This window comes from Panicum virgatum, chromosome 2N, assembly GCF_016808335.1.
Source record: "Panicum virgatum strain AP13 chromosome 2N, P.virgatum_v5, whole genome shotgun sequence".
In the NCBI taxonomy this organism is placed as follows: domain Eukaryota; kingdom Viridiplantae; phylum Streptophyta; class Magnoliopsida; order Poales; family Poaceae; genus Panicum; species Panicum virgatum.
Window position 1 is genome coordinate 68,002,247 of NC_053146.1, and position 27,748 is coordinate 68,029,994.

A 27,748-nucleotide genomic window follows, 5' to 3' on the forward strand; every position below is an offset into this window, starting at 1 on the left:
TCTGATTTTCAACCTCAAACTGTAAAACCAGACATTTTGCATCACTGAACTGTCAAAGCCGGACAAGATACCCCCTAAGCCGAATTCACTCCGGTTTTAGGCCACGTCACCCGTCCACGTGGCGCTACTTGCCTAGTCAACACTCTCTATGTCTCTTCCGCGGCGGCACCATAACCGGCGACGTACGGGCTACGACGCCATGCCGAGCTACGGTGAAACCGGCGCCAGCAACCCCTCTGCAAGCTCCTTCACACCACTCTAGAACCTCACTGGCTACCTGTCTCCCTCACCGCGCCACCTTAGTGCTGCGCGCACCATCGCCGGCGGTCAGCCAAAGCTCGGCTCGCGACGACTCGGAGCTACAGGCCCTCCCGACGATGACATGCAACACCTACAGCTCCGTCACGATCAAAACTAGGACACTTTTGTTGCTCCCCGCTCACTGTATCAAATCATATCTGAATCTCAAAACTTTGTAACAACGTCGAGGAAAATTCCTGGACTCACTTGTTTCTGTTAAGCTATTCATCATAATTAACAAAACTCGATCAACAGCTTATAGAGGCTGAAATCTCGTTCATTTAGTATACGCGGCCATTGGGGATTGCCTTGACAGTGTGAGAACTTTTCAGCCATTACTATCTTGCACTTTCGATTTTCGGTTGGGGAGATGCAGTAATAAGACTTTACCTTTTACGGCCCAGGGAAACAGACCTTTTCTATCATTACCACCTTGGACTTTTAAGCAATACATTGGTACTAGCATACTATGTTGAAAATGTGTCACAGATGACTTTTGCAACAAGAATAACAAATTTTACGTCAACGAGTGAAAAGTTCAATGGCGAATGCAAGGGTCTAAACTCTGAAAAGTTCTTTCAAGGTCTTCTACGTCTTCATCAAATTCCAGATAGAAAGCAATAAAGGTGGAAAACATTCTGTCCCGTAGGGAGAAGAAAAAGATTGAAAAGGAGTAAGCTAGGGGTTTGGCACAAATTGCAGCATGTCTTGTAAGCAAAGCTACAGAAACCGAAAGTAGCTGTTTGAATCAAGAGGGCAACAGCAACACGAAAGATGCAGGTAATGGGTCATTCGTATCAAGTGGTAGGTAATGCATGAATTGAGTTGTCTAGATGAGACACCTAGTATATGCTTTCTTTCCACTAATCTTCAGTCTGAAGTTACATCTGGTCCCCTAGAAGGCACTGTTCTCTATGATTGGTCTTGCAGAGTGCAGACTGTGACTATTCTCCTGATGCTGTTCAGATTTCAGAGGCAGAAACGCAACCTGCTGAACCATACAAAGTACGAGTGATGTGAGATTCAGATACCATGCGCAATTGCACATACATGCTACCGACAAACAATTCGACAGTAACACACCAGCTCTGTGCGTCTGCAGGCTAATCGACTCAGAGAGACAATCTGACAAGGAATCCAATCTGTTCTCAGGATGTTTTTTTTCTTCCAGAGAGATGAACTATCACTAATCAGGAGCCGGTCCCCAGAAGGGAAAAAAGAGATGCCAATTATTGTTCGTCGAAGATGGCAATCGGGCCATTCAGAGTTTCAGATCAAGGAGCGGCAATAGGTTACACAATCATATATACTGATGAAGATTCCAGTGGCGCATCAATCGGTTGAGCCATGCTCTTCCATAGCTCTCCGCCGCACTGTTGTCGGAACCATGGACCATGGCGCGCCCATGCCTGCCTGCCTAGTTCTATTATTTGTTCGGTCTCCATCAGTTCATGAGTCTTCAACGTCGTGTTACCTCACCGTAGACATGGATCTGGAGCTTCCGATCGCCTTGTGTCTCTGAACACAACAGGCATTGCCTCTCGCTGCTCGTACAATGCACATGATCATTGCCGATCCATATGAACCATACCAACCCAGCACAAGCGGGTCCTTCTCAACGCTCGCAACAAGCAGACGATGACAAGTCATGGTCTCATGGACATGGCATAAATATCTCTCTAGTTCTATCATGTTGTGCTGGCCGCTTCGGCATCTAAATATCTCCCAGTTGGATTTACGAATTTAATTAGGAAAACGATTATTCATTCTTTTGTAACTGTATTATGATATGCCAAATAACCAATTTAATTACTCGAGGAAAGAAGTGGTTGATCCTGTTTTTAGATGAGCAGTGGCTGGTGTAGAAATGGAGCAGTAGGGGATGCTGTGTACCGATAGTTCAAGCATCACCAGTTAAAGTTTCAGTGGAGGCCTCAGACTGTGTTGAGCGGCGAGTTGGCTCATTGTCTATGGCAATCCAAAACGGGTGCACGGTCTCCGGCTGCCGGTGTGTGGCACCGTGGCCAGAGCTGAAGAGACGGCAGCTGAGAAGTCCGGCGACATGGTGGCTGGCGTGCAGAGTACTAAGCGGTGAGACAGAGCCGGAGGCTTTGCGCAGGCCGCAGGCCCGAGCAGACGGACGACGTCGCCACGCCTGCTGCCCCCTGCCGTGGCGCGGAGAAGTATGCGAGCGCGCCGTCGCCGGCACCATGGGTCCATGGCTCATTGGCTCTGGACCCCAGCCGCCGCCAGTAGTGTCTGCCCTGCTCTGCTCCTCCTCGGCTCCTCCACATCGACCTCTGCTGCAGCCTCCGGCCCGGCGCCCTTGCACGTTGCATTGGCCACCGCGCGGCGCCGCATCCTCCAGTTTTCCGATTGAGAGCGCTACGACTACGAGCAACATGATCGCGGCGGTTGGGCTCGACGCCGCCGGGGTCCCGGCTACCTCGGCTCTCCTAACTGGCCTCCCTCGCCGTCTCCCAGCTCACCGGGAGGAGGCGATGGCCGGCGTACCATGAAACCTGAGTTTTTTTTTTCTTGAATGGTCGGGGGTATCCCCATGTGAATTGTATTAAAAAAGTATAGGTGACAACGATCGAATGTCAACGGTGGCGGCGAGGGTGGAGCGAGCTGCGAGCGTGCTCAGCTCAGGTCACAGTTGCATTTGGTGCGCTCAGACACGTCGGCGTGCGTAGATGAGAACACATTCAACACATCCCTTTATTCATTTATGCCATTCCAAGTTCCGAAACCTCACATCGAAGGATCCCTTTATACAATCTTCTGTTATGGAAAATGTTCTACTAGAAAAAAGCTGCAGGAGTAGCCTACAGAGCAGCACCGAGAGATGGATCATTCACCGAGGTTCCTTGAATGCTGAAGGAGCTCAAACAAGATAAAAATGAGTGTATGTTCGCGTGGTACAGATAAATGATGACGCGAAGTCACCAAGACATCCAACTTGCGCATCAGAGATTTCAAAACAGATGCCCGAAGTAGAGCTATATATTTGTAACTTGACCAGAAAAAATTAATTGGCAGCGCATTATATAGCATCTGCTACAGTCTTCAAGAGAAAATTTCTTGTATGACACCAGAAGATAGCTTAATTCCTTCATTGACCCTAAAAAAATTTCGGTGCCTCTTATGACCATGAATTTTAGTTTTGCTCCAATAACACTGCCGTCAGTTTGTTGCCCAAACGCCGTAATGTGGACTGTGAAAAGACCAATTTGTCCCTGAAAGCAGAAAGAAGCCTCATGATCAGCAGAATTTGCCCCTAGCGTCAGTTTTCTTCTCATTTGCCCCGCGGCTCCACGGCCCTGGACGCCACACCCCTGCCTGCCGGCAGGATGGCGGAGCCCCCGCTCACCGCGCCCGAGGGGCAGGCCGGGCAGCCGTCCGCCCCACCCTGCCACCGCTCAGCAGCCACCAAGCCCCTGGCCGTCGTGCCTCTGGCCTCCGCACCCTTGCCTGTCGCGGACCCGGCGGCCGCCATGCCTTTCAGTTCTTTTCTGACATGGTTTCAAGGGAGACTCACAGAAACATGAGATGAAATGGACGGCAGTGTTGTTGGAGGAACGAAACTAAAATTCATGGTTATATGAGGCACCGAAATTTTTTCAGAGTCAAAGAAGGAATTAAGCTATCTTCTAGTGTCATACAAGGAATTTTCTCAAATTTCAAAAGTTACATCATACAACACTAGAAATATCCTAGCCGCATCTAAAACGCACAAGTCGGCAACCATGTCAAAGTAGAAACCATGTGACTTCCGACCAAATGACTTGTAAAAGTATCTCGATCAGCTAATTCACCTGCACCATAGATCATGGAAGACATATGTCAAAATGAAAATAACACCAAGATGGTATCAAACAATTACTTGAAATATATATTACCCACCTGATGCTCGCCATTCAGTATAACCGCGCCACTTTCAGTATGGGAGCAATACAAATATACAACAATTATGGCATCAACCAAGGGTAAGTTCCACCTTTATTTACAGAAATCAAAACAAAATAACACATGTTATGCCTGTTGCAACCTTATTGTTGCTCCAAAACGAGAGCAAGATGCTTTCCTTTGCTCTGTTACAACAACAGAATACAAAAAGGACAGAAACATTGATAGGAGGGGGAGAGCTGAACCATATTTCATTATATTGCAATGTAAAACATAATACATGTATTGAGATTGAACTATAGATCATTGTTGAGATGAACTTTTCTAAATGACAACTTTCTATTAGATCACAAAACTGAACCGACAAAACTTTCTCTAACTCTTCCTCTTGGTAGTTCACGAGCCACCATATATTTGTTTTGGTGAGATGGTGTCAGAATGATGTTCTGTGTACACTGTTAACAATTCCGCGCATCACCTCAGGAGTCCAGGCATAACTTTTGAGGCACAGAATTCAAAACTGTGATCCAGTCAGGTTTGCCTCTTTATTCCTTTTTGTTGTGCAAAAAGAATTTCAAGTCCGATGGACTCCTGCCATTTCTAAGTACATGGAAGTTGAAATCCTTGGGAACAGTTATGCCTTAATGGACAAAGGTTGTTTCCATGGACTACTTCCTTCAACTACAGCAAAGGACCATGCCCAGCAGGGAAATGACTAGGATGAACACCCCGTTTTGGCCTTTCATTACCATACCGTCTCATTTCAACTGGACCCCAGCCAAGAATACCAGCAGCACTAGATTCCTGCAACCTATTTCCATTAGTCATCATTGGGGGAGGTTGGTACAAAGGCTGAGTGTCAAATTGGTTATCTGGGTCAGCTCTCCGTCGACGCTTCCAGGCTTCAGAACTTCCAGAGTTATCACTATTATGGAAAGACTCAGAAGTGTACTGGAGAGACCTGGTTGGCCTTTGGTTTCTCGAAGGATGAAGCTGATTTGAGTTACCTCCCTTAGTGGGAGGAATTGATGCGAAATTACCACCATGGGATGGGCCAACTCCACCTTCCAGGTCTTGACTAAGTTTCAAATAGAGATCATGCAGCTGTTCCCCTGACATATTTGAAAAGGTTGCAACATAATTCCATAACCTCATGGTCATACCTGCAAGCAACCATACGCCTTTAAAATTTTCTGCACAATGTCTCAGAATGATTTTGGAGAAGGGAACAGATAACACTTACGGGAGGAGCGACTAGACTTACGGGATTGCCTATAAGACTCGCTGTGTTGCCGGACAACCTCCCCAATTTTGTCCCCAATTATCTGGAGGTACTTGCGAATTCTCGAAAGAACCTAAACAAAGTAAATTAAAGGTAAGATTTTGGTGGAAGAGCAGTTTTAAGAATATACTGACAACAGAAAAAGCAAACACCTTTTCCTTTGGGAGGTTTACGCTTGTATTCTGTAGCCTATCCAAGCGCTTCAAAGTTTCCTGCTCCTCATCTAAAACTTCAGAGCACCATTCAAGCCACTTTTCCTCCTTGTCCAGACGATACTTTGTCTCCGCCTCTGATTCAGAAATTTCACCTTCTTCTCTTGCTTCAGCTTCCACTATCTTGCGCTTCTGGATGTCGTCTTTGTTTGACTTATTATCGTCCTTTTCTTGTGCATCCTTTTGCCGGCTTCTCATTGGTCGAGTTCCACTACTGTCGTTATTGACTGTCTGGCGGGAACCTCCTTTGGCTTTTGAGCTCTTACCACTAAACTTGGCATATTCCTTGAACAAATACAACTTCTTGTCAACATAATAGAATGCAAAACAAATGCATAGCATGTAGAATATACAAATCTTGTTGTACCAAAGACATGAAATTCAAGATGGAACATTCATTTATACTCTTATAAAAATAAATCTCAAACATGGCTCCAAGCAACTAAAACATGTCAAGCACTCAAGCAAACAAATAAAAAAATCGCTAGCTAGTATTTTCTTAATTGCCTTATCCACTACAATGCCCCAAATGCATGCATAAAATATATAAACAGTTGGATCAGACTGAAGTTGGGGTATTCATTTAAACAAACCCTTATAATTACGTTGTCAAGGTAACACATACATGCCACTCCACTTGATCCATCCTATGAAGCATTTAGGATTTCCATTTTAATTTGGATAACTGTTACCATGACAGACTATAAAAATCCAAACTAATTTATATGATAAGAACAGGTGCAGGTGCGTGAATACCTTTTGCAGGAGAGCACTAGCACGATTATCCAAGTTTGGAGCACGTGGTAAAAATGTCTCTCTTTCACCAAGTGTTGCTGGTGCAATTTTTGTTGTCAGGCCAAGCTTTGGATCCAACCGTATTTTCTCCCAATTACCGTAGCCATACCAATGAATTCCAACCATCAATCTAGCATCATCAGCTATGACAATACAAGAAACAGATTATAAGAACCTATAACTTTTTACAGAGTTTCTAAACAACTAGGTTCAAGTGCAATTACTTTCAGTCCATCCACAGCTTGCGGACCACTGAGGCTTTTTGTAAGGTAACTGGATCCGATATTGCTTGATTGGATCTTTGTAACGTGCAATTCTCTTTGCCAAGAACTGAAGCTCTTCAACACGATCCAGCAATTCGTAGGGCTTCACAGGTACACCGAAAAAATCCAAAACTGTGCCCTATATTGGAGGTGCAAATAGAACTTAACAAAGGTGAAGTACAAAGTGCCATGTACAGTTTACGAAAAGGGTAGACAGTTATTACCTTGATATCTGTATTCTCTTTAACTGCCTCCTGGCAACCATCAATCAGCAAATCAAACAGCTCTATTTGTGCTTCATGTGGTGCCTTCGCTAATACACCACCAACATCATCCACAATTGAGTCAATCTGGGTTGCATTCCCAAATTTTTTTACCTAAAAAGTCACTTATAAGGTGAGAGGCTTATATGAAAGTTGAAGTGCAAGTGAAATGACTAACTGTTGACACACAAAAAAAAAGTGCAACCAGAAATTTTTCCATGAAAAAACTTGAAAATTAATATAATATGGCTTGATCTTAAGTACGAAAAGAACTGGACTAGTATATAGTTACTTTTTCGAAATATATATATACAGTTAGTTATTTGTCCTATAATCATGTTTTAACAGCTAAAGTCATTGCATTGCAGAAGATTGCAAATGTGAACCAAATGTGCCTTGCTGGTTGCGCATCACCACATCATTCACCAATGCGAAGCACATAATACAGTAAAATAATTCCTAAGACAAGATTAAAAATGCGAAGATATCCCATCAACTCGAAGCAAAGGAGATGATATGATGATATACTGATAGCATGCTTCGAGGTACTTTCAATATACAATTAACAGTTAATCGTAAAAAGGAATATACAATTCAACAGTCAGTAAAGCAGATTAACCAAATAAATAGATACAAGGTGCATATTACCGCTCGTACAAAACGGGAAGCGTCCTTCTTTGGAATACTGCCAAAAGACCACTCTCGTACTTGAGCTACAGCCCCATCAACCAATGGTAATGAAACAGCTGTTTCCACTGTTCTGCCAGAACGCCTCCTAGGCTTTTCTTGTGCCTCAACTGCCCGCCTTTTCCTGTTATTATTATTTTTGTCAAGTTGAGGATCTTCAACATAGCTCTTTTTACTTCGTGCAGCACGCGGTGCCAAAGTTTCCTGAAGAACATCAGTTATTACTCTCTGATATTACAGAAAGAAATGACTAAAGCAGGTTATAATCAATGCGCAAAGCCACTAGCCAATCATACCTGAACCATATCTGCAGGATCTGGCTGTATTAGTCTACTCCAGAATGTGGCATCATCTTCACCACTGGAAAAGTTAGCCACCTACCCAATATATGTAAAAAATTAATACAGAATAGTTCCAGGTCAGCATTAGTAACATGGGTATATAGCATACACATCACATGCCTTGAAAGCGCTAAGAAGCTCATTTCCTTCCTCCCCTTCACCACCCTTCGTTTCAACTTTCTCAGCTCTCTCAAGAATTTCATCAATGTCCAAACTTTCAAGGTTCCTCTTGGTCTCTTCATCAGTCTTGTCTTCTTTGAACAACTCCTCTGCCCCAAACCTCAATATAGCTGAAAGTTCATTCTGCCAAGTGATGCAGCTTACATCAGAATAGTACAACAGAATAAAAGTAAAACAGAGTAGAACAAGGAAGTAGTAGATGTATCTCTTTATTTGCTTTCTCACAAGTGTACTCCTGATCTAAGGCAGAAGGCACAAGAACGTTATACATTAATATGATACACTTCAATTTCAATCATATTGACAAGCTGTACGAAAAATTCAGAAGGTACATATTACAACTTGTTTTAACTAGCAGCCGCAATTATGGCCGTCCCATTTGGAAATGCAGGAATTTTACAGGAATCTCATAATAAATTTACAGTAACCACAAACATATACTCCATCCGTCCCAAAATACTAGTCATCCTGGAATTCAAAATTTGTCCCAAAAAACAAGTCATCCTACCCTAATTAGAAAGTGCATGTGCATGCAAGAATCAATTAGTGCCAAATATGGATAATCTACAGGGGGCAAACATGGTCATTTTACCTTCTTGTTAGTTTGTCTTAAAATTTTTAGGATGACTTGTTTTATGGGACGGAGGGAGTAAACAATTAGTTGAAAACAAAACCTACCTTGTCAAACATGGAGCCACCCTTTTTGGATTCTTTCTTCTCAAGTCTGCCTTCAGCATTTAGTTTCTGAATCACCAAGTGATCAAGAACCTAAAAAAGGGGGGAATATGTAAATAGAATAGTTCAATCATCCTACTAAAAGAATACATCAACTAAGCAGTGTGGCAACCATCTTTTTCTTTGCGCGTTCCAATATATTCTCTTCCACGCTTTTGCACGTGACGAAACGGTAGATGTTAACAGTCTCTTGTTGACCAATCCTATGTGCCCTACTCATTGCCTAGCAAGAAATGAATCATACAAAAAAGATAAGAAAATCTTTATATATTAGACAACACACATGCGCGCGCGACGTGCACGCACTTCCACAGGGAGGGAGGGAGGGAGGGAGGGACCTGCAAATCATTTTGAGGATTCCAATCTGAATCAAAAATTATCACTGTATCTGCAGTTGCAAGATTAATACCAAGTCCTCCGGCACGTGTGGATAAAAGAAAACAGAAGTCATCACTTCCAGGAGCATTGAAATGTTCCATGGCTTGGTGACGAAGGTCTGCTCTTGTACTACCATCAAGCCTCTGAAACTGGAATCCCCGGAGAGAGAGGTATTCCGCAAGGATGTCCAACATCTTAACCATCTGCAAGGTATCAAAAGAAGTAACTATATGAGGTGTAGATACTTCGAATAAAATTGGGTTTCCCAATATATTGCTGTTAACAAAATAAGGAAACAGTTTTAGTAATGTTTTAGCTTTCAAGCGAGTGACAGCCACAAAAATTCTATTAAAAGAAATCTACCAATCACAGAGAGAAAACAACAGCAGAAATAGAAGCTAGTGCAATGAAAAACCAAAAAACATCAACACAAATTCATTGAGGTTGCTTCCTCCAAGATCAGGATTGGCTAAGCGTTGCCCTGCACATCAACCAACTTACATACAAACCAGCAACCATATGCTAGACATATCACCACATCAGTTTCATACACATCTTGCATATAATTAGGGTTGATAGATTTATAATCTTTCAGGCTGCTAGTATAAACCCTTGAGATCTTTTATCTCTGTTCTAAAATGGAGTATGTTTAAGCATTTTGTTTTGCTTTGCAAATGCTTCTTGTTTTGAACTTTCTAGAAAACATTATCCATCAAGTATACAATCTGGAAGCCTTTTAGCCATTGTCATAAATCATCATAGAGCTAAAAAGATATTTTTTGGACCAAAGAAAGTAATTCATTAAAATTAGTTTTATTTTCAATTTTATTATATCATGACGTTGATCATTTCTAGCAACCGGCTAACCTAGCTTAAGCATCTGGTTCTGCCACGAGCAGAGCTCAAAGATTCCCAAAGGTGTGTTCGACAGTGTAAGAGAGAATATGAGAGAATAATGGCTTGTATTCTTCCAAACCCTAGAAGGGTGGGATATATAGTTCCTATACATGAGCCTCTAGATGGGCCTCTATACAAGGGCTCAATATACACCAACACCTCCCCCGCAGTCTGAACTACCGGCGCAGCGGTGTTCAAGACTGGACAACAAGAAAGCCAACACCCCCCTGCAGTCTGAACTACCGTCGCAGCGGTGTTCAAAACTGGACAAGAAGAAAGTACAAAGGGCAAACACCCCCCCCCGGCAGCCACAACTAGCCACCTACTACGTTGAGGCTGGAGCGAAACTCCGAGAAGGTCGAGGAGGGTAGTCCCTTGGTGAAGATGTCGGCAAACTGGGAGGTGGTCGGGACGTGGAGTACCCGAACATCGCCGATGGCGACCCTGTCGCGCACGAAGTGCAAGTCGATCTCCACATGCTTCGTCCGCTGATGCTGAACGGGGTTGGTGGAGAGATACACGGCGCTGACGTTGTCGCAGTAGACAAGCGTGCTCTTGGCAAGCGGGTTGTGGAGCTCCGCCAAGAGCTGTCGTAACCGGCTGCCGCTTGGACGACTAGGAGACCAGGTTGCCACCTAGGAAGATGGCGTAGCCGGAAGTGGAGCGACGAGTGTCCGGGCAGCCAGCCCAGTCAGCGTCGGCGTAGACCACCAGCTCAACAGAGGACGAGCGGTGAAGCACCAGGCCGAGGTCCACAGTGCCACGGACGTAGCGGAGGAGATGCTTCAGCGCAGCAAGGTATGACTCCCGGGGATCATGCATATGGAGACAGACCTACTGAACAGCGTAGGTGAGGTCCGGCCTGGTGAAGGTGAGGCACTGCAGAGCACCGGCCAGACTCCGATAGGCAGTAGGATCAGTCACAGGAGCACCCAGATCATCAGACAGCTTCGCCTAAGTGTCGACAGGAGTGGAGCAGGGCTTGCAATCAGTCATCCCAGCCCGCTCCAGAATATCGAGTGCGTACTGCCACTGGTGAAGGAGAAGGCCAGACGGGCGAGGCTCAACAGTGACGCCCAAGAAGTCGTGGAGCTGACCAAAATCCTTCATAGCAAACTCCTGCTGCAGAGAGGAGATAATGCGCGCAAGCAGCTGCTGACTGGAGGCGGTGAGCACAATATCATCAACATAGAGCAGCAGGTAGGCAGTCTCATCCCCACGGCGGTAGATGAACAGAGAAGTGTCAGCCTTGGCCTCGGTGAATCCCAAAGTCAGCAAGAACGTGGCGAACCGAGAGTACCAAGCCCGAGGAGCCTGCTTCACAACATAGAGGGACTTGTTGAGCCGGCAGACCATATCCGGACGACTTGAGTCCACAAATCCCGCTGGCTGACTGCAGTAGACTGTCTCTGACAGAGTGCCGTGGAGAAAGGCATTCTTCACATCCAGCTGGTGCACAGGCCAAGAGCGAGAGAGCGCAAGCGAGAGGACCGTGCGCACCGTAGCAGGCTTCACCACTGGACTGAAGGTCTCATCATAGTCCACACCAGACCGCTGGGTGAAACCCCGGAGAACCCAGCGAGCCTTGTAGCGCTCCAGTGTGCCGTCAGCCCGACGCTTATGCGTCCAGATCCACTTGCCTGTGACCACATTGCAACCAGACGGACGCGGCACGAGGTCCCACGTCTGGTTAGCAAGAAGAGCCGCATACTCCTCTTCCATCGCGCGACGCCAGTGAGGATCCGCCAAGGCGTCGCGGACAGAGGAGAGTACCGGAGAGACCCGCGGCTCTCCCTCGGTGGCGGAGAGAGTCGCGGCCTGAGACGCCATCCGCCGAGTCACCATGTGATGGATATGTCGAGGATTCCGATGGACGACTGGCGGGTGGTACACCGCCGGCTCGACTCGAGAGCGAGTCGGCAGAGGCACGTCGCAGGAGCCTTCGGAGCCGGAGGCGGCGCCAGTGTTGGTGCCGACCGACGCCGGTACACCTGCACCGGCTGAGTGTACCGCGGCGGCGCCGGTGTCGGCGCCGAACGACGCTGGTACACTTGCACCGACTGAGCGTACTGCGCAGGTGCAGGAGGAGGCACCGGGGCCGCGCGTGGCACAGCAGGAGACCCCGGGGCCGCGCCCGGCACGACAGGAGGTTCTGGGGCAGCGCGTGGTGCGACAGCGGGCACCGGGGCCGCGCATGGCGCAGCAGGGATCACCGGAAGCGGTGCCGGTGTGCCGGGAAAACCTGCAGGGAAAGGGCAGACAGGTAAAGATGGCTGAACCACCGGGTCAGTCGGAAACAGGGACTCCAACTCGGGGTCAGGAGAAGGTGTGGAGGAGGTCGAGTAGGGGAAATCCGACTCGTCAAAGACGACGTGTCGGGAGATTAGGACGCGGCGAGAGGTGAGGTCAAAGCATCGGTACCCCTTGTGGTCAGGGGAGTAACCAAGAAACACACAACGAGTCGAGCGAGGCGCCAACTTGTGAGCAGTGGCGGAAGTGTTAGGGTAACACGCACAACCGAAGACCCGAAGGTGGTCGTAGCGAGGAAGGGTACCGAAAAGAGCGTGGTGAGGAATGGGAGCAGGAGAAGCAGTGGACGGAAGACGGTTAAACAAGTAGGTGGCGGTGTGGAGGCTCTCAGCCCAGAAGCGCGGGGCAGAGAGGCCTGGATCAGAAGGGTGCGCACGACGTCGTTCGTCGTGCGAATCATCCGCTCAGCCTTGCCGTTCTGAGGAGAAGTATACGAACAAGACATACGCAGCTGAGCACCCCGAGAGAGGAAGAAGGAACGGGAGGTGGAGTTATCGAACTCACGCCCGTTGTCACACTGGACGGCCTTAATGGTGAGGCCGAATGGAGTGGACACCCAGGCAAAAAAGTGGAGGGTGGGAAAGGTCTCGGACTTGGCACGCAAAGGAAAAGTCCAAGAGTAGTGTGAGAAATCATCGACCACCACCAGATAGTATTTGTATCCAGAGAGGCTGAGAACATGAGAGGTCCACAGGTCACAGTGAACAAGATCAAAGATCAAAAGCATGCGCAGCATGCGAAGAAGAAGAAAAAAAAGAGAAGTCGAACATGACGACCAAGCTGGCACGCATGGCAGTGGTGCTCAGCATGAGCCGTAGTACAAGGAACATCTGTACTATGACTGAGCTGAGCCAGAATGTCGCGGCCGGGGTGACCAAGACGGCGGTGCCAGGTGGTATAAGGCAGAGTCGCGGCTAAAGCAGCAGATGAAGAAGAAGGCGAGAGTGGTGCAGTGGAAGAAGAAAGGCGAAGGGTGTAAAGGGGCCTCGTGCTGTCACACCGGAGTAGCGGACGCCAGGATGCCGAATCCTTTACAGTGAGGCCAGAAGAATCAAACTCGATGGAATAAGAATTGTCAGCTGTAAACTGACGAATGGAAATAAGAATATGAATCATCTGAGGAGCAACAAGGACATTGGGAAGACGAAAAGAACCAAGAGCAGAACCCACGGCGGTGACAGGAAGGCAAGGCCCATCACCAACCATGATGGAAGAAGGACAAGAGGGGTGTGGGGGCCGGACAGAAGAGAGGATACCGGCATCTAGGTGGTGTGGAAGGAGGCACCCGAGTCGGCGATCCACTCGATGCTGACCGGCGGCGTCAGCCCCATGGCGCTGAAGGACTACGCCAGTGTAGCCTGGTCCCACCCCCCAGGCCAAGTCGGCTGCTGGCTGGGCTGAGCGGGTGGGGTCCAGAACGACGCGACCGCGGGCGCGAGCACCCGCGCCATGGCCAGCGCGGCCGTCGCGAGCGCAGGCAGGGGCAGCACAGCAGGAAAGGCGGATCCATCGGCCGGGGCGGCAGCGGAGCGTTGGGGCAGCCACGCGCCGGGGGCGGCAGCCTGCGCAGCGCGCTCGGCAGCGAGGGAGGCAGCGGCCCGCGCGGGGTCCCTGGGCGCGACGGCCTGCGCGGCGGCGGCTGGCCCGCGCGGCGTGCGCCTGTGCGGCCTGGACGAGCTTGGCCTCGAGGTCCCGCAGCATCTCCTGCGCTCGCTCATGCGCGGTAGCAGGGGCGGCGCCGGGGGCCGCGAGAGGCGCCAGGGCGGCGGCGGTAGCGCCCCCTGCGGCGGCAGATCCCGCGGGGGGCGGCGGCGGCGGACTGGGCAGGCCACGCGCGCCCGGCGGCCAGGGTAGCGGCGGCGGCGGATCCCGCGGGGGCGGCGGCGGCGGACTGGGCAGGCCACGCGCGCCCGGCGGCCTGGGCTGCTGGAGGAGCGCCGGGGCCGGCGGATGGCGCCAGGGACTGCAGCGCCAGGGACGGCGGCGGCGGATCCGGCTGCAGGGGCGACAGCCAGTGCGTGCAGCGAGCCGGAAGGTGGGCCGCGCAGCTGCTGCTGGAGTGCGCCCGCGCCGTGCAGAACAGGGGCCGCGGCGGCGGCGCTCGGGGCCAGCGCGCCCGGCGCGGCGCCCTCTGGCGGCGCCCGGCGGCTGGACAGAGCAGCGGCCAAGGGAGGAAGGGGCCCGGCGGCCAGGGGAGGAGGGGGGGTCCCGGCGGCCGCGACAGGGGGGCACCAGGCCGTGGGGCCAGCGCCCGCAACTGCAGGGGCAGCCCCGCACGATCCAGAGGCAGAGGCCAGCGCCCGCAACGCCATGGGCGGCTCCGCCCGATCCAGAAGCAGGGGAGAGTGGAGGGAAGGAGGAGAGGGGAGGGAAGGAGAAGAAGGCCGGCGGCGGTGGCGGCCATGAGCTAGTCTGATACCATGTAAGAGAGAGAGAATAGGAGAGAATAATGGCTTGTATTCCTCCAAACCCTAGAAGAGTGGGATATATAGTTCCTATACATGGGCCTCTAGATGAGCCTCTATACATGAGCTCAATACACACCAACAGACAGGTTGCCATACATTCTCGCTCTCTGATAGATTTGTCTTACTTCAATACAAGACAGATGCTGCTGTAACAATAGTTGTTCTAGACAGACATTCAAAACTAACAAATGTTACAGCAATTTAAAATTTGTGGAACCTCAATGTGTGGTACTAAATTGTAGATACAAACCTGTGAGAATATAAGCACACGATGGTTAGTCTCCCGTAGTCTCACCAATAATTTGTCCAACAAAACAAGTTTCCCGCTACTCATAACAATGCGTTCAACTTTATTTCGATCGCCAATGCTATCTCCACCATAACCATGATCAGCACTTTCGAACAAGAATGGATGGTTGCAGCATTTCTTCAATTCAACAACAATGTTCAAAAGTGAGACCTGCATATGCCATGATTCAGTCAGTCAGATAAAATAAGATAGCTTGACTATGTGTTCAGTTCCCTTCAAGATGTAAATCAGTATGGGCCTTAAAATAATTGTTGCTGAACCTAAATATATGGGGTTAGTAGATCAGAACATGGAAAAGTAACAAATAATCCTTGCCACATGGGAGATCCAATATGGCTCCCAAAGTCCCAAACTCACAATGGGCCAAGCATTGCCTTGCCCATGCTGAGCCAGTTTGATGAGCAAGCATGACTAGCAACAGAACAGTAACATTGCTCCAATCCAGATCATCCTGGGCTCCATGGCAACTGGCAGGCCCCATAGCATAAAATGGTTCTAGACTAGCAGGACACCATATATTCACTTCTGGCCATGAAATGGTTCAAATGGCTCAGTCATCAATTCCAAGATATGAAGATAGGATAGTAACCGATGCTGACAGAAAAGGATAGTAACCGATGCTGACAGAAAAGACAGAAGATGCACCTGAAGAACTAAAGGCGCCCATTAAAAAATAAATAAAACCACAGAGCACTAAGAAAGCACAAGAACTTGATTAAAAGAAGATGATGGCTAAGACATAACAAAAACCTGATTGCCCCGGACTCCTTTATTCAGATTCTGAAAATTCCGCTCCAAAATCCACTTGTAGTACCTAATAATACACATAGTCACATACCCAATAAAGATTAACCTCAATGAAAAATAAAATGCAATGATGACCTTAGTACTCACTGTTTCTGAAGGGGTGACATCTCGACACGTAGAATCCGCTCAATTTTAGGAGGTAAAGACTTCTCAACATCTTTTATAACTCGTCTTAGAATGTGAGGCCTCAATTCCTTGTGCAGATTCGCCAGCTATAAGAAATAAGGGCAAATGAAGTTATGGGAGTTCTATGAATGAAAAATCAATAGCAATAGATGTTTGTCCAGAGAAGATAAAACTTTCATTTGAAACATTACCTCAGTTTCATTGAAGGAACTCAAATTTTTGTATTTCTCAACAAAACTATCCTTGCTGTTGAATTTGACTGGATCAAGGAAATGAAGTAATGCCCTACAAAAAACGACAGCTTAGCAACAATAAAAGAATGAAAAAAATGGAAAGAGGCTAGATGGCGACAAATTGTTGTGTCAAGTTACATATGAATTGAAAATAGCCCCAAAAAAATTGAACTATTACAGTTTTACACAAAAAAAAAGACATACCAAAGCTCTTCGACACTGTTCTGCAAAGGTGTTCCCGTGATAAGCAGCTTATTCTTAGTGCTGAATTCCTGTAGAAGCGACATAACTTTAGTATCTTTGTCCCAGTAACGTGTATACAGAAGCTATTATGCTTAAGAAATTGTCTCATACCAAAAGGGTAGTATACAGTGATGCTTCACAATTTTTTAACCGGTGGGCTTCATCAACCATAAGATAGTTCCATTTGATCTTGGAAAGAACAGCTTTGTCCTTGAGAATCACCTCATATGTAGTTATCAACGTGTGGAATTTTACATGCCGTCCACCCTTCTTGTCTGAAAAAAATTCATACTGCTGGCACATCTGGGGGAAGCAGATTGCAAGAAAAAAAATCAGGACACAACTAATGTGAATAAAACTAACTTAAAAAGAGTATGAATTAGAATTTTGTGACTTCTGGTATATTAAGATAACACATTCATAATTGATGGAGAGAATAATGGCTTGTATTCCTCCAAACCCTAGAAGGATGAAATATATAGATCATATATATGGGCCTGTAGATGGGCCTCTATACATGGGCTCAGATATACACCAACACCCCCCCCGCAGTCTGAACTACCGGCGCAGCGGTGTTCAAGACTGGACAACAAGAAAGCTAAAACTCCCCCGCAGTCTGAAGTACCGGCGCATAGTCACAAAGTTCCTGGGTCGACCGGGTCGAGGGTCGTCACTTTATAAAATTGTGGTACGAAGGGGGTATACTTCTATGGAACGATAAATTATTATATGGAACACGACCCTAATTCATCCGGGTCGATATCTTCGGGTCGGCACGTCTTTATAAAGACAAAAACTATATATATGTGCTACTAATGAAGAAACTAATCTGCACAAGCATATAAGAAACATATAAAAAAGTACATTTAGACCATGCTACACGTACTCAGCTCATTGTTTAATAAAAACCACACTGATCCACTATCCTTAACCTCCTTATCCCAATTAAATCTGTTAGTAATGGGGCCGCGACCCCTCTCAAACCGCCTCTCAAACCGGGACGCGATCCAACCTTGAATGGGACACCGACCTCTTCGACCCCGACCCTCGAATCGGAACGGCGTTCCCGGGTCGTGGGACGAGGCATCGACCCCGAATCCTGTAACTATGTACCAGTGCAGCGGTATTCAAGACTGGACAAGAAGATAGTACAAAAAGAGTACAAAGGGCAAATACCCCCGCAGCCACAACTAGCCACCGGCTATGTTGAGGCTGGAGCGAAACTCCAAGAAGGTCGAGGAGGGCAGTCCCTTGGTGAAGATGTCAGCAAACTGGGAGGTAGTCGAGACATGGAGTACCCGAACATCGCCGATGGCGACTCTGTCGCGCATGAAGTGTAGGTCGATCTCCACATGCTTCATCCGCTGATGCTGGACGGGGTTGGTGGAGAGATACACGGCGCTGACGTGTCGCAGTAGACGAGCGTGCTCTTGGCGAGCGGGCTGTGGAGCTCCGCCAAGAGCTGTCGGACCCAGGACGCCTCTGCCACGCCGTTAGCGACAGCACGGTACTCCGCCTCAGCACTGGAGCGGGAGACAACCGGCTGCCGCTTGGACGACCAGGAGACCAAGTTGCCGCCCAAGAAGATGGCGTAGCCGGAAGTGGAGCGACGAGTGTCCGGGCAGCCAGCCCAGTCAGCGTCGGCGTAGACCACTAGCTCAGCAGAGGACGAGCGGTGAAGCACCAGGCCAAGGTCCACAGTGCCACGGACGTAGCGGAGAAGCTTCAGCGCGACAAGGTGTGACTCCCGGGGATCATGCATATGGAGTCAGACCTGCTGAACAGCGTAGGTGAGGTCCGGCCTGGTGAAGGTGAGGTACTGTAAAGCGCCGGCCAGACTCCGGTAGGCAGTAGGATCAGCCACCGGATCACCCAGATCAGCAGACAGCTTCGCCTGAGTGTCGACAGGAGTGGAGCAGGGCTTGCAATCAGTCATCCCAGCCCGCTCCAGAATATCAAATGCGTATTGCCACTAGTGAAGGAGAAGACTAGACGGGTGAGGCTCAACAGTGACGCCCAAGAAGTGGTGGAGCTTACCCAGATCCTTCATGGCAAACTCCTGCTACAAAGAGATGACACTCTGAAGCAACTGCTGACTGGAGGCTGTGAGCACAATGTCATCGATATAGAGTAGTAGATATGCAGTCTCATCCCCATGGCGGTAGATGAAGAGAGACGTGTCAGACTTGGCCTCGGTGAAGAAGGACAAGAAGGGTGTGGGGGTCGGACAGAAGAGAGGATACCGGCATCAGGAGTGGTGTGGAAGGAGGCACCCGAGTCGGCGATCCACTCAGTGCTGACCGGCGGCGTCAGTCCCATGGTGCTGAAGGACTGGGCCAGAGTGGCCTGGTCCCACCCCCCAGGCCAGGTCGGCTGCTGGCTGGGCTAAGCGGGCGGGGTCCAGTACGGCGTGGAGAGGGGAGCAGCACCGGTGAACATGGCCGTCGGCTGGAGCTGAGGACGAGGCCCCCCTCTCGGACCCTGGAACGGCCACATCGAGATGCGCCCTGACCATGGGTTTCTGAAGGATGGCCAGGGCGTACCTCCAGGGTCAGGGGCAGGAGCCGGAGTCAGAGTCGGCGCACCTCGACGGCCCCCACCGGTACCAGTACCCCCAGAAGCAGGGCCACCAGTACCACCACCACCACGCCCCCCCTCGCCGACGTCCACGCCCCCCCCCCCTTCTCCGGTCTGCACGGCGGGAGCAGCACCAAGGAGAGAGGTGGCAGGGGCGGCGGAGGAGGCTGGAGGAGCAGCGAAAAGCGCGGTGGGGGTGGGCGAGGGCGATCCGGGCGCGAGACCCCTGGTGATCTCCTCGAGGGCGAGGTCGTCCCGAACCTGCAGGAAGGACGGGAAGGTCCTCTGGCGGGCGATCCAGCTCTTCAGGTGGTCATAGGTGCTGCTCAGGCCCCGCAGGACATTGAGCACCAAGACCCGATCGGAGACGGGACACCCGAGGTCGTGAAGAGCATTGGCCATGCCCTTCATCCTCTGGCAAAACTCACCAACGGAGAGGTCCCCCTGCTGGAAGGTGCGGAAGGTGGCGTCGAGGTGGAGGGCGCGGTACTCGGCGTTGCCGAGGAACTGCCCCTCGAGCGCCACCCAGGCCTGCCGCGCGGTGCCGCCGTGAGTCCTGACGAGGTCCTGAAGATCCAGGGAGATGGTCCCGAAGATCCAGGACATGGCGACGCTGTCGAGGCGCAGCCACACCGCGTCCCGCGCTTCGATCGGCGTGTCGAGGAGGACGTGGTCGCCGAGGGCGTAGCGGCGGAGGGCGAGCAGGACCTTGTCCCGCCAGCGTCCGTAGGAGGACGACATCGGGTCGAGGAGGACGGTGACCAGGGCCCTGATGTTCTGCACGCCGGCGGCCTGGAGGTGGAGCTGGGCGACCATGGGGTCGGTCGGGTCGTGCCGGGCTCCAGATCCAACGGGCGGGGCCTGGTGGGAGGAAGAGGCGCCAGGCTCGGGGTCGATGGGTAGCTGGCCGGAGGACACACGGAGGAAGTGCTCCGCCTCGGCGACCCGGAGAGCGGAGGCGTCAGCCGCGGTGCGCTCGCGCTCCTAGGCGAGGGCAGCCACGCGGACACGCTCCTGGGCCGCCGAAGCCTCCGACTTGGCGGCGAGGAGGGCGGCGGCGGAGAGCGGCGCATCCGCGGGCGACATCCCGAGCCCGGTCCACGCGGCATCGGGCGCGGCGTCGGCGGCGGGCTGCTTGCCCGCGGCGACAGCGGCACGGTGGGCCGCAGTGGCGGCGGCGGCGAGATCCTGCAGCAGCTGCGCCGCGGCCCGCAGGACAGCCGGATCGATGGCAGTGGCCCAGGCTGCAGCGCCTGCTGCATGGCGGCGGCGGCTGCGGGATCCGGCAGGGGCGGATCCGCGGGGGCGCCATCCGGCGGCGGCAGGGAGTTGACCAGGGCGGCGGCCGGCCTGGGCCAGGCGACGGCGGGGCCCCCCGCACCCGCGGCCACGGCGCCCGCGCCAGTTGCTGCAGCGGCGGCGGCGGCGGGCTGCAAGGCGGCGGCGGGCCGGATCTGCGGCCAGGAAGCTGCGGCGGCCAGGCAGAGGAGGCGGCGACGCCAGCAGAGCTCGGCACAGGAGCAGCGCCGACAGCAGAGGAAGATGAGGGGAGGGGAGGGAAGGAGGGAGGAAGCGCCGGCGGCCGGCCATGGCTGCCGGCGGCGGCGGCGGCTGGGAGGGGAGGAGGGAGGAGAGAGGGATCCCTAACCCTAGGCTAATGATACCATGATGGAGAGAATAATGGCCTGTGTTCCTCCAAATCCTAAAATGGTGGGATATATAGATCCTCTAGATGGGCCTCTATACATGGGCTCACATAGACACCAACAATAATTAATCCCACAACAAATTGCAACACATGCAGAATGAGAACTAGGAGCCAAAAAATTAAATTCCATGTCCTAAAGAGCGATATACACATTGAATGTGCATCAATGTATAAAGGTTTTGTGCAGAGATCCATGTTACCAAAAGGTTTCGTTTCATTTTCAACTACATTGTGATGGTATCATAACCTAGATAGACAACAGCCTCATTTAAGATGAATATAGTAAAAAAGGAACAGTACTGTTTAGGGGTATTCAACTTTCCACAGTGGGTCATATTGTTTCTTTAAACTTATCTAAATCAAAGTGGAATGAAAGTAATACTGCAGCATACTTGTCTTCTCTTGTATGATCTAGGTTACAAGTCAACATATCATTGATTTCTCACAAAAATATAATCCAGGTAAACTCCATAATGCTAATACACTATAGCAGCAGCGTTTTTATATTAAGGTTACTAGCCAGTTCAAAATATTCATACAGGGGGGGCAGTCTCTCATACTTATGAGAGGGAGTACTAGTGCTAACACTGCATAAGTCAATTTCCATCAGTAGCAATAACTGGTGTTCTCAATTAAGTTTATATTTAGCAAAACAATATTTTCGGACTTCAGGCTATAATGCCTGCTGCCAGCATTTGATAATGGCAGCTAGATCACATACAAATAAGAAATGGAAAATTAATATAATAGGTTCACCTCTCTGCTGGCACGGTTTCCAACATAAATCACAACGTTCATGTTGGGCAGCCACTTCCGAAATTCCTTTGCCCAATTCGACAATGTAGACAGTGGCACAACTACAAGAAACGGTCCATTGATCTCTTGAGCATTCTGCAACATAAATATCAGATATCAGTAATCAGTGAAAGGATCATTATACCATTCATCATAATGAAATATAGAAGCAAATTATTAAGAAAAAAAAAGGAAATTTTACATGAAGAAAGCCAAGCATGGAAACAGATTGGATAGTTTTTCCCAGACCCATTTCATCAGCAAGTATAACATTAGTGTCGTTTCTCCACCTGTGTTACCAACCAATCAATCAGACAAAGAAAATGTGTTTATTATGTTGTACATATATGTATATACATAGTGATCTTACATACCCATTGACGAGAAAGTTTAGTCCTTCAAGCTGATAATCACGAAGTTTACCACCTTTTAGCCATTCTGGTTGGTCATCAAGCCTCCTCAAACTAGCTGAAAAGCATAAACTTTGATTAGGTTAAAGAGAACAATAGCGATCCACTGCTGCAAGAACAAATTCGTTCAATCCCCTCAAGGCCACACACAAAAAGATAAGCCATGTATATCCTTATTCAAACCATGACCCCTAAGCACATCGTAGGTTCACAAGAGGTAAGCATCAATTAATATGATAACATTTTTTACCGTACAAATTGAAGACTTATTAAGTGTTAACAACAAACGAAGTTGTAAAACTAAACAGAAAAAACTAAATAGTGTATAATAAAGTAAACTGCCTTATCTATTAAATATCGGTCAAAAATGAGAAGGGAAGTGTTACCTTTGCTTTTCTTCCTTTGGAAATCCACAGTTTTCCCAAGTATAGCTGTGGCAGCTTCACGGGCCTAACATTTAGTGTGAAGCCAGTCATGATGCAACATTTTATACATACCATATTATGCTATATGCAGTAATATATGTAAAATTACAGAAGCTCATATCGGCTACTGAGTACCTTACCTTATATTCATCAATTGCATCTTGAGCAAATTCAATATCAGTATCTTTTTCCCTGCAACAAAGAACCAAAGACAAGGCCAGTAAGTACACAAATTAAATAGTAACAACGTATTCCTACAAAAGAGAATTTTGTCTACAAGTCCACCAGATAAATCATAATATGTACTTCCTCCGTCCCAAAAAACAAGTCATTCTAGGATTCAAATTTTGTCCCTAAAAACATGTCATCTTACCCTATTTAGTATGCGCATGCGCATGTAAGAATCAATTAGTGCCAAATATGGCTAATAAATAGGGGCAAGCAAGGTCATTTTACCACTTTCTTAATCTGTCCTACAATTTCTAAAGTGACTTGTTTTTTGGGACGGAGGGAGTATGCAAGATCGATGCAGCACAATCATACTCTGAATCAACAGAGGTAGAGCGAATGTGTTTATCATGGAAGATCATTGATGTGCAAAACAATAAGCAATTAAGCATAGCCCTGAAACTGGACACCATGCCACAAAAATTACCAGGTAGATTCTGCATATGGAAGGCCTTGCCATTTGACTAAATATTCCGGAACCAGATCATCTCCATCAGCTTTACTGACCCTATCAGCAAATATCCGTTCAACCTGAAGGTTCAATGTTAGACTATATGCAGACATGATAATGAACAATGTATCCCAACAGTATAAAATTAAGCTCAATACAAAACCTGACTATATTGCTTAATAAGATCCAGCTCCATCTCCTTGCCCACATCATGTACCTCAACCTGAGATGAATAAATTAGTAACTTGGCATACAAGGAGAAACATTGAATTGCTTCCATTATGTCAACAAGGTGAAGTTCGTGTGATTGCAAGCAATTTTTACTCAGCCCATAATCACTAATTAACATAACACAGAGATTACTTAATTTTCAACATCATCATCAAAATAACTAACTACAGCACCAAAATCAGGAATCACTGATAACAAGAAAAAAAAGAGGCACGAACATTTCCTGTACACTTCCCAAGTTCTATCATAGATATTTATCCTCTGGACGCTGGTATGTTGAAGTTATCATCTTTTGAATTGAAAAGTATCACTGGTTTACCTCCTCACGTGAAAGTGCCCTCTTGTACCTCTGTTCCTCAGCAACTCTTTTTGTGTAATTCAATACCTTCTTAAATCCACTAACCTGCCGTGTAGAAGTTAAATAAAAGCAGATTGAGCAAGGAACACGATAAAAGAAGTGAACACATACGCCTGACTGTAAGATAATCTATACATATTTATAGTCCAGATAAGTACTTACACTTTGGAGCTCCGATAATGTCTTCCATTGACAATGCAGGTAAGACTGCCCTTTCCATTTTATGTAGAACTCTAGTTCATCCCACTGTTGATTAAAGTCTGATGGTAGGCTGACAACAGTAGGTTGAGTCGATTGGTCGTTCCTCATTGCCTCTTCCGCGACACCCTTGGGTTGATGCCAAAGAACTCTTTCGATTGTTTCACCGTCTTCCTCTTCTGGTTCCTCCTTAAGCTAGATATTAAAATTTGTTAAGGTGGGCATAATACATATGAATTGATTTTGACGCAATTAGATGACAGTAAGTTCAATTAACAGTGTAATATGTAGACAGTAAAATAGAGAGAGAGAGAAAAAGCTCAGAAGACAAATATTTTGATTTTTCTGTTGCAAAGAAGCAACTTAAATTAGCATCAGGCGCAGCAAATCGTCTCAATGACAACATGTAGAATATCTAATTAAATTCAGCATGATAATCAAACAAGCCAAACATCATGACAAGAACTAGCCAGTTATCTGTTCTGATTTTTCGGTGACAAAAAAATACTACTTTCACTAATAGTTTGTATTGATTTCTCACCTTCTGTTGTTTAGTTGACTTCTCCTCACTATCATCACTTTCTTCACTTTCAGCATACGAGATCTTCTTTACTGTCCTCCTCCTTCCAGAAGTTCGAATCTCATTATGAGAATTGAGCGGGGCAACATCATTGCGGCCCACAGGTTTCTGATGCAATCTGTCAGGTTTTTTTGATCTGTGATAATCAGCATCGCTGGGAACATCTGACTCTTTTCCTGAGGAATATTCGTCATCGGTGTGAGACATCCCACGCCTTCGTTGAGCCTGCATAGGCAACTTTCTTCCCTTGGAAGTTTTAGTTGCTACAACCTTAAGCCGTTTAGGTTGCCTCCGGTTCTCAGCAAAATCATCATCTTCATCATCTGAGAGCTCAAGCTCATCATCATTGTCGCCATCAGAATTCTCACTATCCATAAACTTATCCTGTAAGTCAAATGTTTCAGAGAGAGTAACCTTCAGCAACACAGACAATCAAGCAAAAATCTATAATAGCTCGAGCACTAATTTGATAGAATTTCCTTGAACGAGCCATTGGGAAAAGTAGCAAATTCATAAATAGAAACATAGGGCTATAGTGGTTAATTTTCGAAAAGTGCAAAAAAAAAACTCAGTGTGTATGCAGATGATCATAGTCCCAAAAATAAGCACTCCAAAAGTGCTTCAGCAGCAGTGAGTAACACAAGCTTACCTTTATAGTCCCACAAGAAAATGCATTATACAAACCAAATGTCCAAATAAGAAACATTCCAGGTGTCCAGGACTCTGAAGTTACAACTGCAGCTGATGCAGTTGCCAAGGCCCACAGAACTCATGTCTAGCATATTGTATTACCTTGTTCAAGAATAACAAAGGGGCATATCCATCCAAGGTTCTGATCATTCATCAATTCTTGCTTGCATAGGTTACAAGTACTTCATTCCATTTCCATAGACTATCATTCTGTCTATAAATTTCCCTAGATCACCAATCTGATGTTTAAAGTGATAAATTGTGTTCTTCAGCCTATTATATCACCTGAAGTTGGATTTCAACTAGGACATTATTTTTAATGCTCACTGGCTCACATTCGTGGAGATATACATACAGAACGACTTTATAACACGGCGGTGGCGGCGGCGGCAGCAGCAGCAGCATGCAAATCTCAAACATGGTTGTGACAAACATTAAGTCATTAACTACACCAATTAGCCTGATTTAATAGGGTGGTGATGCAGCTTAATGTGTGGAAACTGCAGAGGATTGAGTCAATGGAAGACCTTATCAACAGCCTTGTCCGTTTCACTGTCTGGCTCAAAATCCACGTCATCGGGATCATCTTCTACAAATAAGGAAGAAATAAAATGGCAATCAATAATGGGTTGTAACGGCAAATATACAAGCAATAATGCATTTATTTTGTTAAACACAAGAGTACAAGACTCGAGATTTGAATATACCATCTGCATCGTCGTCGTCGTCATTCTCATCATTATACTCATCGTCATCATCGTCAGCATAAGAATTGTACTTTGTCTTCGTCTTTTTTTGTCGCGAAGCAGACTTCATTGCTGCACCAGAAGTGGAGCAGCTTGACTGCTTCGTCCCGCCACGATGCAATGATTCAATCTGCTCCTCTCCATCCTGCTCGTAATAGTCATCAGAAAGCATTTCCTCAGCAGGCACATCCCCATTTGCTCTGTTCAGCTCATCATCATCCCCACTACCATCAATGTCATCAAGCAAGCTAGCAGCATCCATTCCCCTATTCGACAGAACTTCTTTGGCTGTCTGATTGGACCTGGAATCCTTCAGAAAGTTTGTACCCCATGGACCGCCCACTCTCCGGGCATGCTGGCCAAATGTGTTCTCAGAAGAGTACAGACTTGACTGGCCAGCTTCAAATTGCTCTGGTTCACTGTGGTAGGCATCCTCTGCTTTCTCATTTAAGTTCCACTGCCTAGAGTTCGAGTCAACACCCCCATCCCTGACTGACTCGTAGGCGCCCTCGTCATCAGCCTTCTCATTCAAGTTGTACCCTCCCGAATCAGCCCTGCTTCCAGAGTTGCTGAAGAATGCCATCACAAATTATGACATTACATGGAATTCCTCTGGCAGCCTCTGTATCACTCCCTGCAGTTTATGAGACGAAGTCAATTTAGAACCCCACTTGAGTAGCTAGTGATTAACATCTAGTGCCCTAAATGGGGGCAATCCGAATAGAATCGCATTAATTTCCTGTGTTTTTTTTTGTTAGGGGTTGATCGTTTCAATGCCAAATGGATTAACTCTTCAGATGGGGGACGTGACTCAACCCAACTCTAATCAAAATCAAGCAGCGGGAGCGGTGATGCAACGGTGAGCAGCCTCGAGCGCGCAGAATTCGAATTGGATTCCGAAACCCTAAATCCCAACCGATTCGCGCGCCGCCGCACAGATCGGGGCACGGGCGGCGGCCAGATCGAGCCGCCGGCGTCGCGGATCGGGTGCGCAGCACTCGAACCGACGCACATCACACGCGCCCATGCCTTGGAACCGAAGGCTGCCCACAAAAACCCGCGAGGTGGCAAGGGGACGCACCTCGTGCCGCGGCCGACGAGAGGAGCAGGGGGAGGCGGCGGGCGACGCGCGCTCGGTCCCCGCGTCAGAGATGAATGCTCGGACCGGCACGAGACGGGTCTGGCTCGCCGAGGGGCGCTTATTGCCTGGCGCGATCGCCGTCGCCGGCGGCCGCGAAGGGGAGGCGGCGGGCGGGAGCAAGGGGGAGGGCAAACGCCCGTGCGATTTATTCAAAAAGGACCGGACGAATTTCTGCGATTTTTTGCGGTATTTTCCGCGATTTTTCGCCTAGAATTCGGATCGGGAGCGGGGGAGGAGGGGGGCTGGACGGCGGCGATCGCCGGTGACGGGGTCCCGGCGGCACAGCGCGGCGGCGGCGGCGGCGGCGGCGCGCAGAGAGAGAGGGGGGTGGTTATCTATCACAAGGGGGTAAGGGCGATTAGAAGGACAGATAAGTTTTCCTCTCTCTCTCTCTCTCTCTCTCTCTCTCTATGGCAGCTCTCGGCTTTTCGTTTGTGTATTTGTTTCGGTCGCGTGGGGGTGGGGTTTGTG

At 48.4% G+C, this 27,748-nt stretch overlaps 1 protein-coding gene across 3 annotated transcripts; it reads right to left on the reverse strand.

Annotated features, from left to right (window-relative positions):
* Positions 1-4,279: 4,279 nt before the first annotated feature.
* Positions 4,280-27,748, reverse strand: LOC120662085 (protein CHROMATIN REMODELING 5-like). Of its 3 annotated transcripts, none has more exons than XM_039941175.1 (31): positions 27,218-27,748; positions 26,098-26,770; positions 25,918-25,979; positions 24,662-25,084; positions 24,085-24,315; positions 23,884-23,967; positions 23,497-23,556; positions 23,310-23,413; positions 22,795-22,846; positions 22,616-22,679; positions 22,194-22,287; positions 22,022-22,109; positions 21,781-21,915; positions 16,851-17,042; positions 16,701-16,768; positions 16,455-16,548; positions 16,225-16,349; positions 16,081-16,144; positions 15,271-15,480; positions 9,306-9,548; positions 9,080-9,190; positions 8,911-9,000; positions 8,173-8,355; positions 8,008-8,088; positions 7,673-7,915; positions 6,986-7,138; positions 6,723-6,900; positions 6,460-6,641; positions 5,644-5,988; positions 5,474-5,564; positions 4,280-5,372 (listed from the first exon to the last, which is right to left on the reverse strand). In XM_039941175.1, the coding sequence occupies exons 2-31, from the start codon at positions 26,717-26,719 to the stop codon at positions 4,891-4,893; spliced, it is 5,154 nt and encodes a 1,717-aa protein (XP_039797109.1). In that variant the 5' UTR covers positions 26,720-26,770; positions 27,218-27,748; the 3' UTR covers positions 4,280-4,890. The 3 variants fall into 3 exon arrangements, with proteins under 3 accessions (XP_039797109.1, XP_039797108.1, XP_039797110.1); XM_039941174.1 differs by having other exon boundaries at positions 5,453-5,564; XM_039941176.1 differs by lacking the exons at positions 4,280-5,372; positions 5,474-5,564 and having other exon boundaries at positions 5,900-6,007; positions 27,218-27,561.

What these genes read in the sequence shown, in the direction of transcription:
- LOC120662085 (XM_039941174.1), bottom strand. Translation starts at nt 26,719, where the DNA reads ATGGCATTCTTCAGCAACTCTGGAAGCAGGGCTGATTCGGGAGGGTAC. An exon ending in CTTCCCGTTTTGTACGAGCG is followed by an intron (nt 7,139 to 7,672) that starts GTAATATGCACC and finishes GTGACTTTTTAG; the next exon opens with GTAAAAAAATTTGGGAATGC. An exon ending in TAAGTCTAGTCGCTCCTCCC is followed by an intron (nt 5,373 to 5,452) that starts GTAAGTGTTATC and finishes GGTTGCTTGCAG; the next exon opens with GTATGACCATGAGGTTATGG.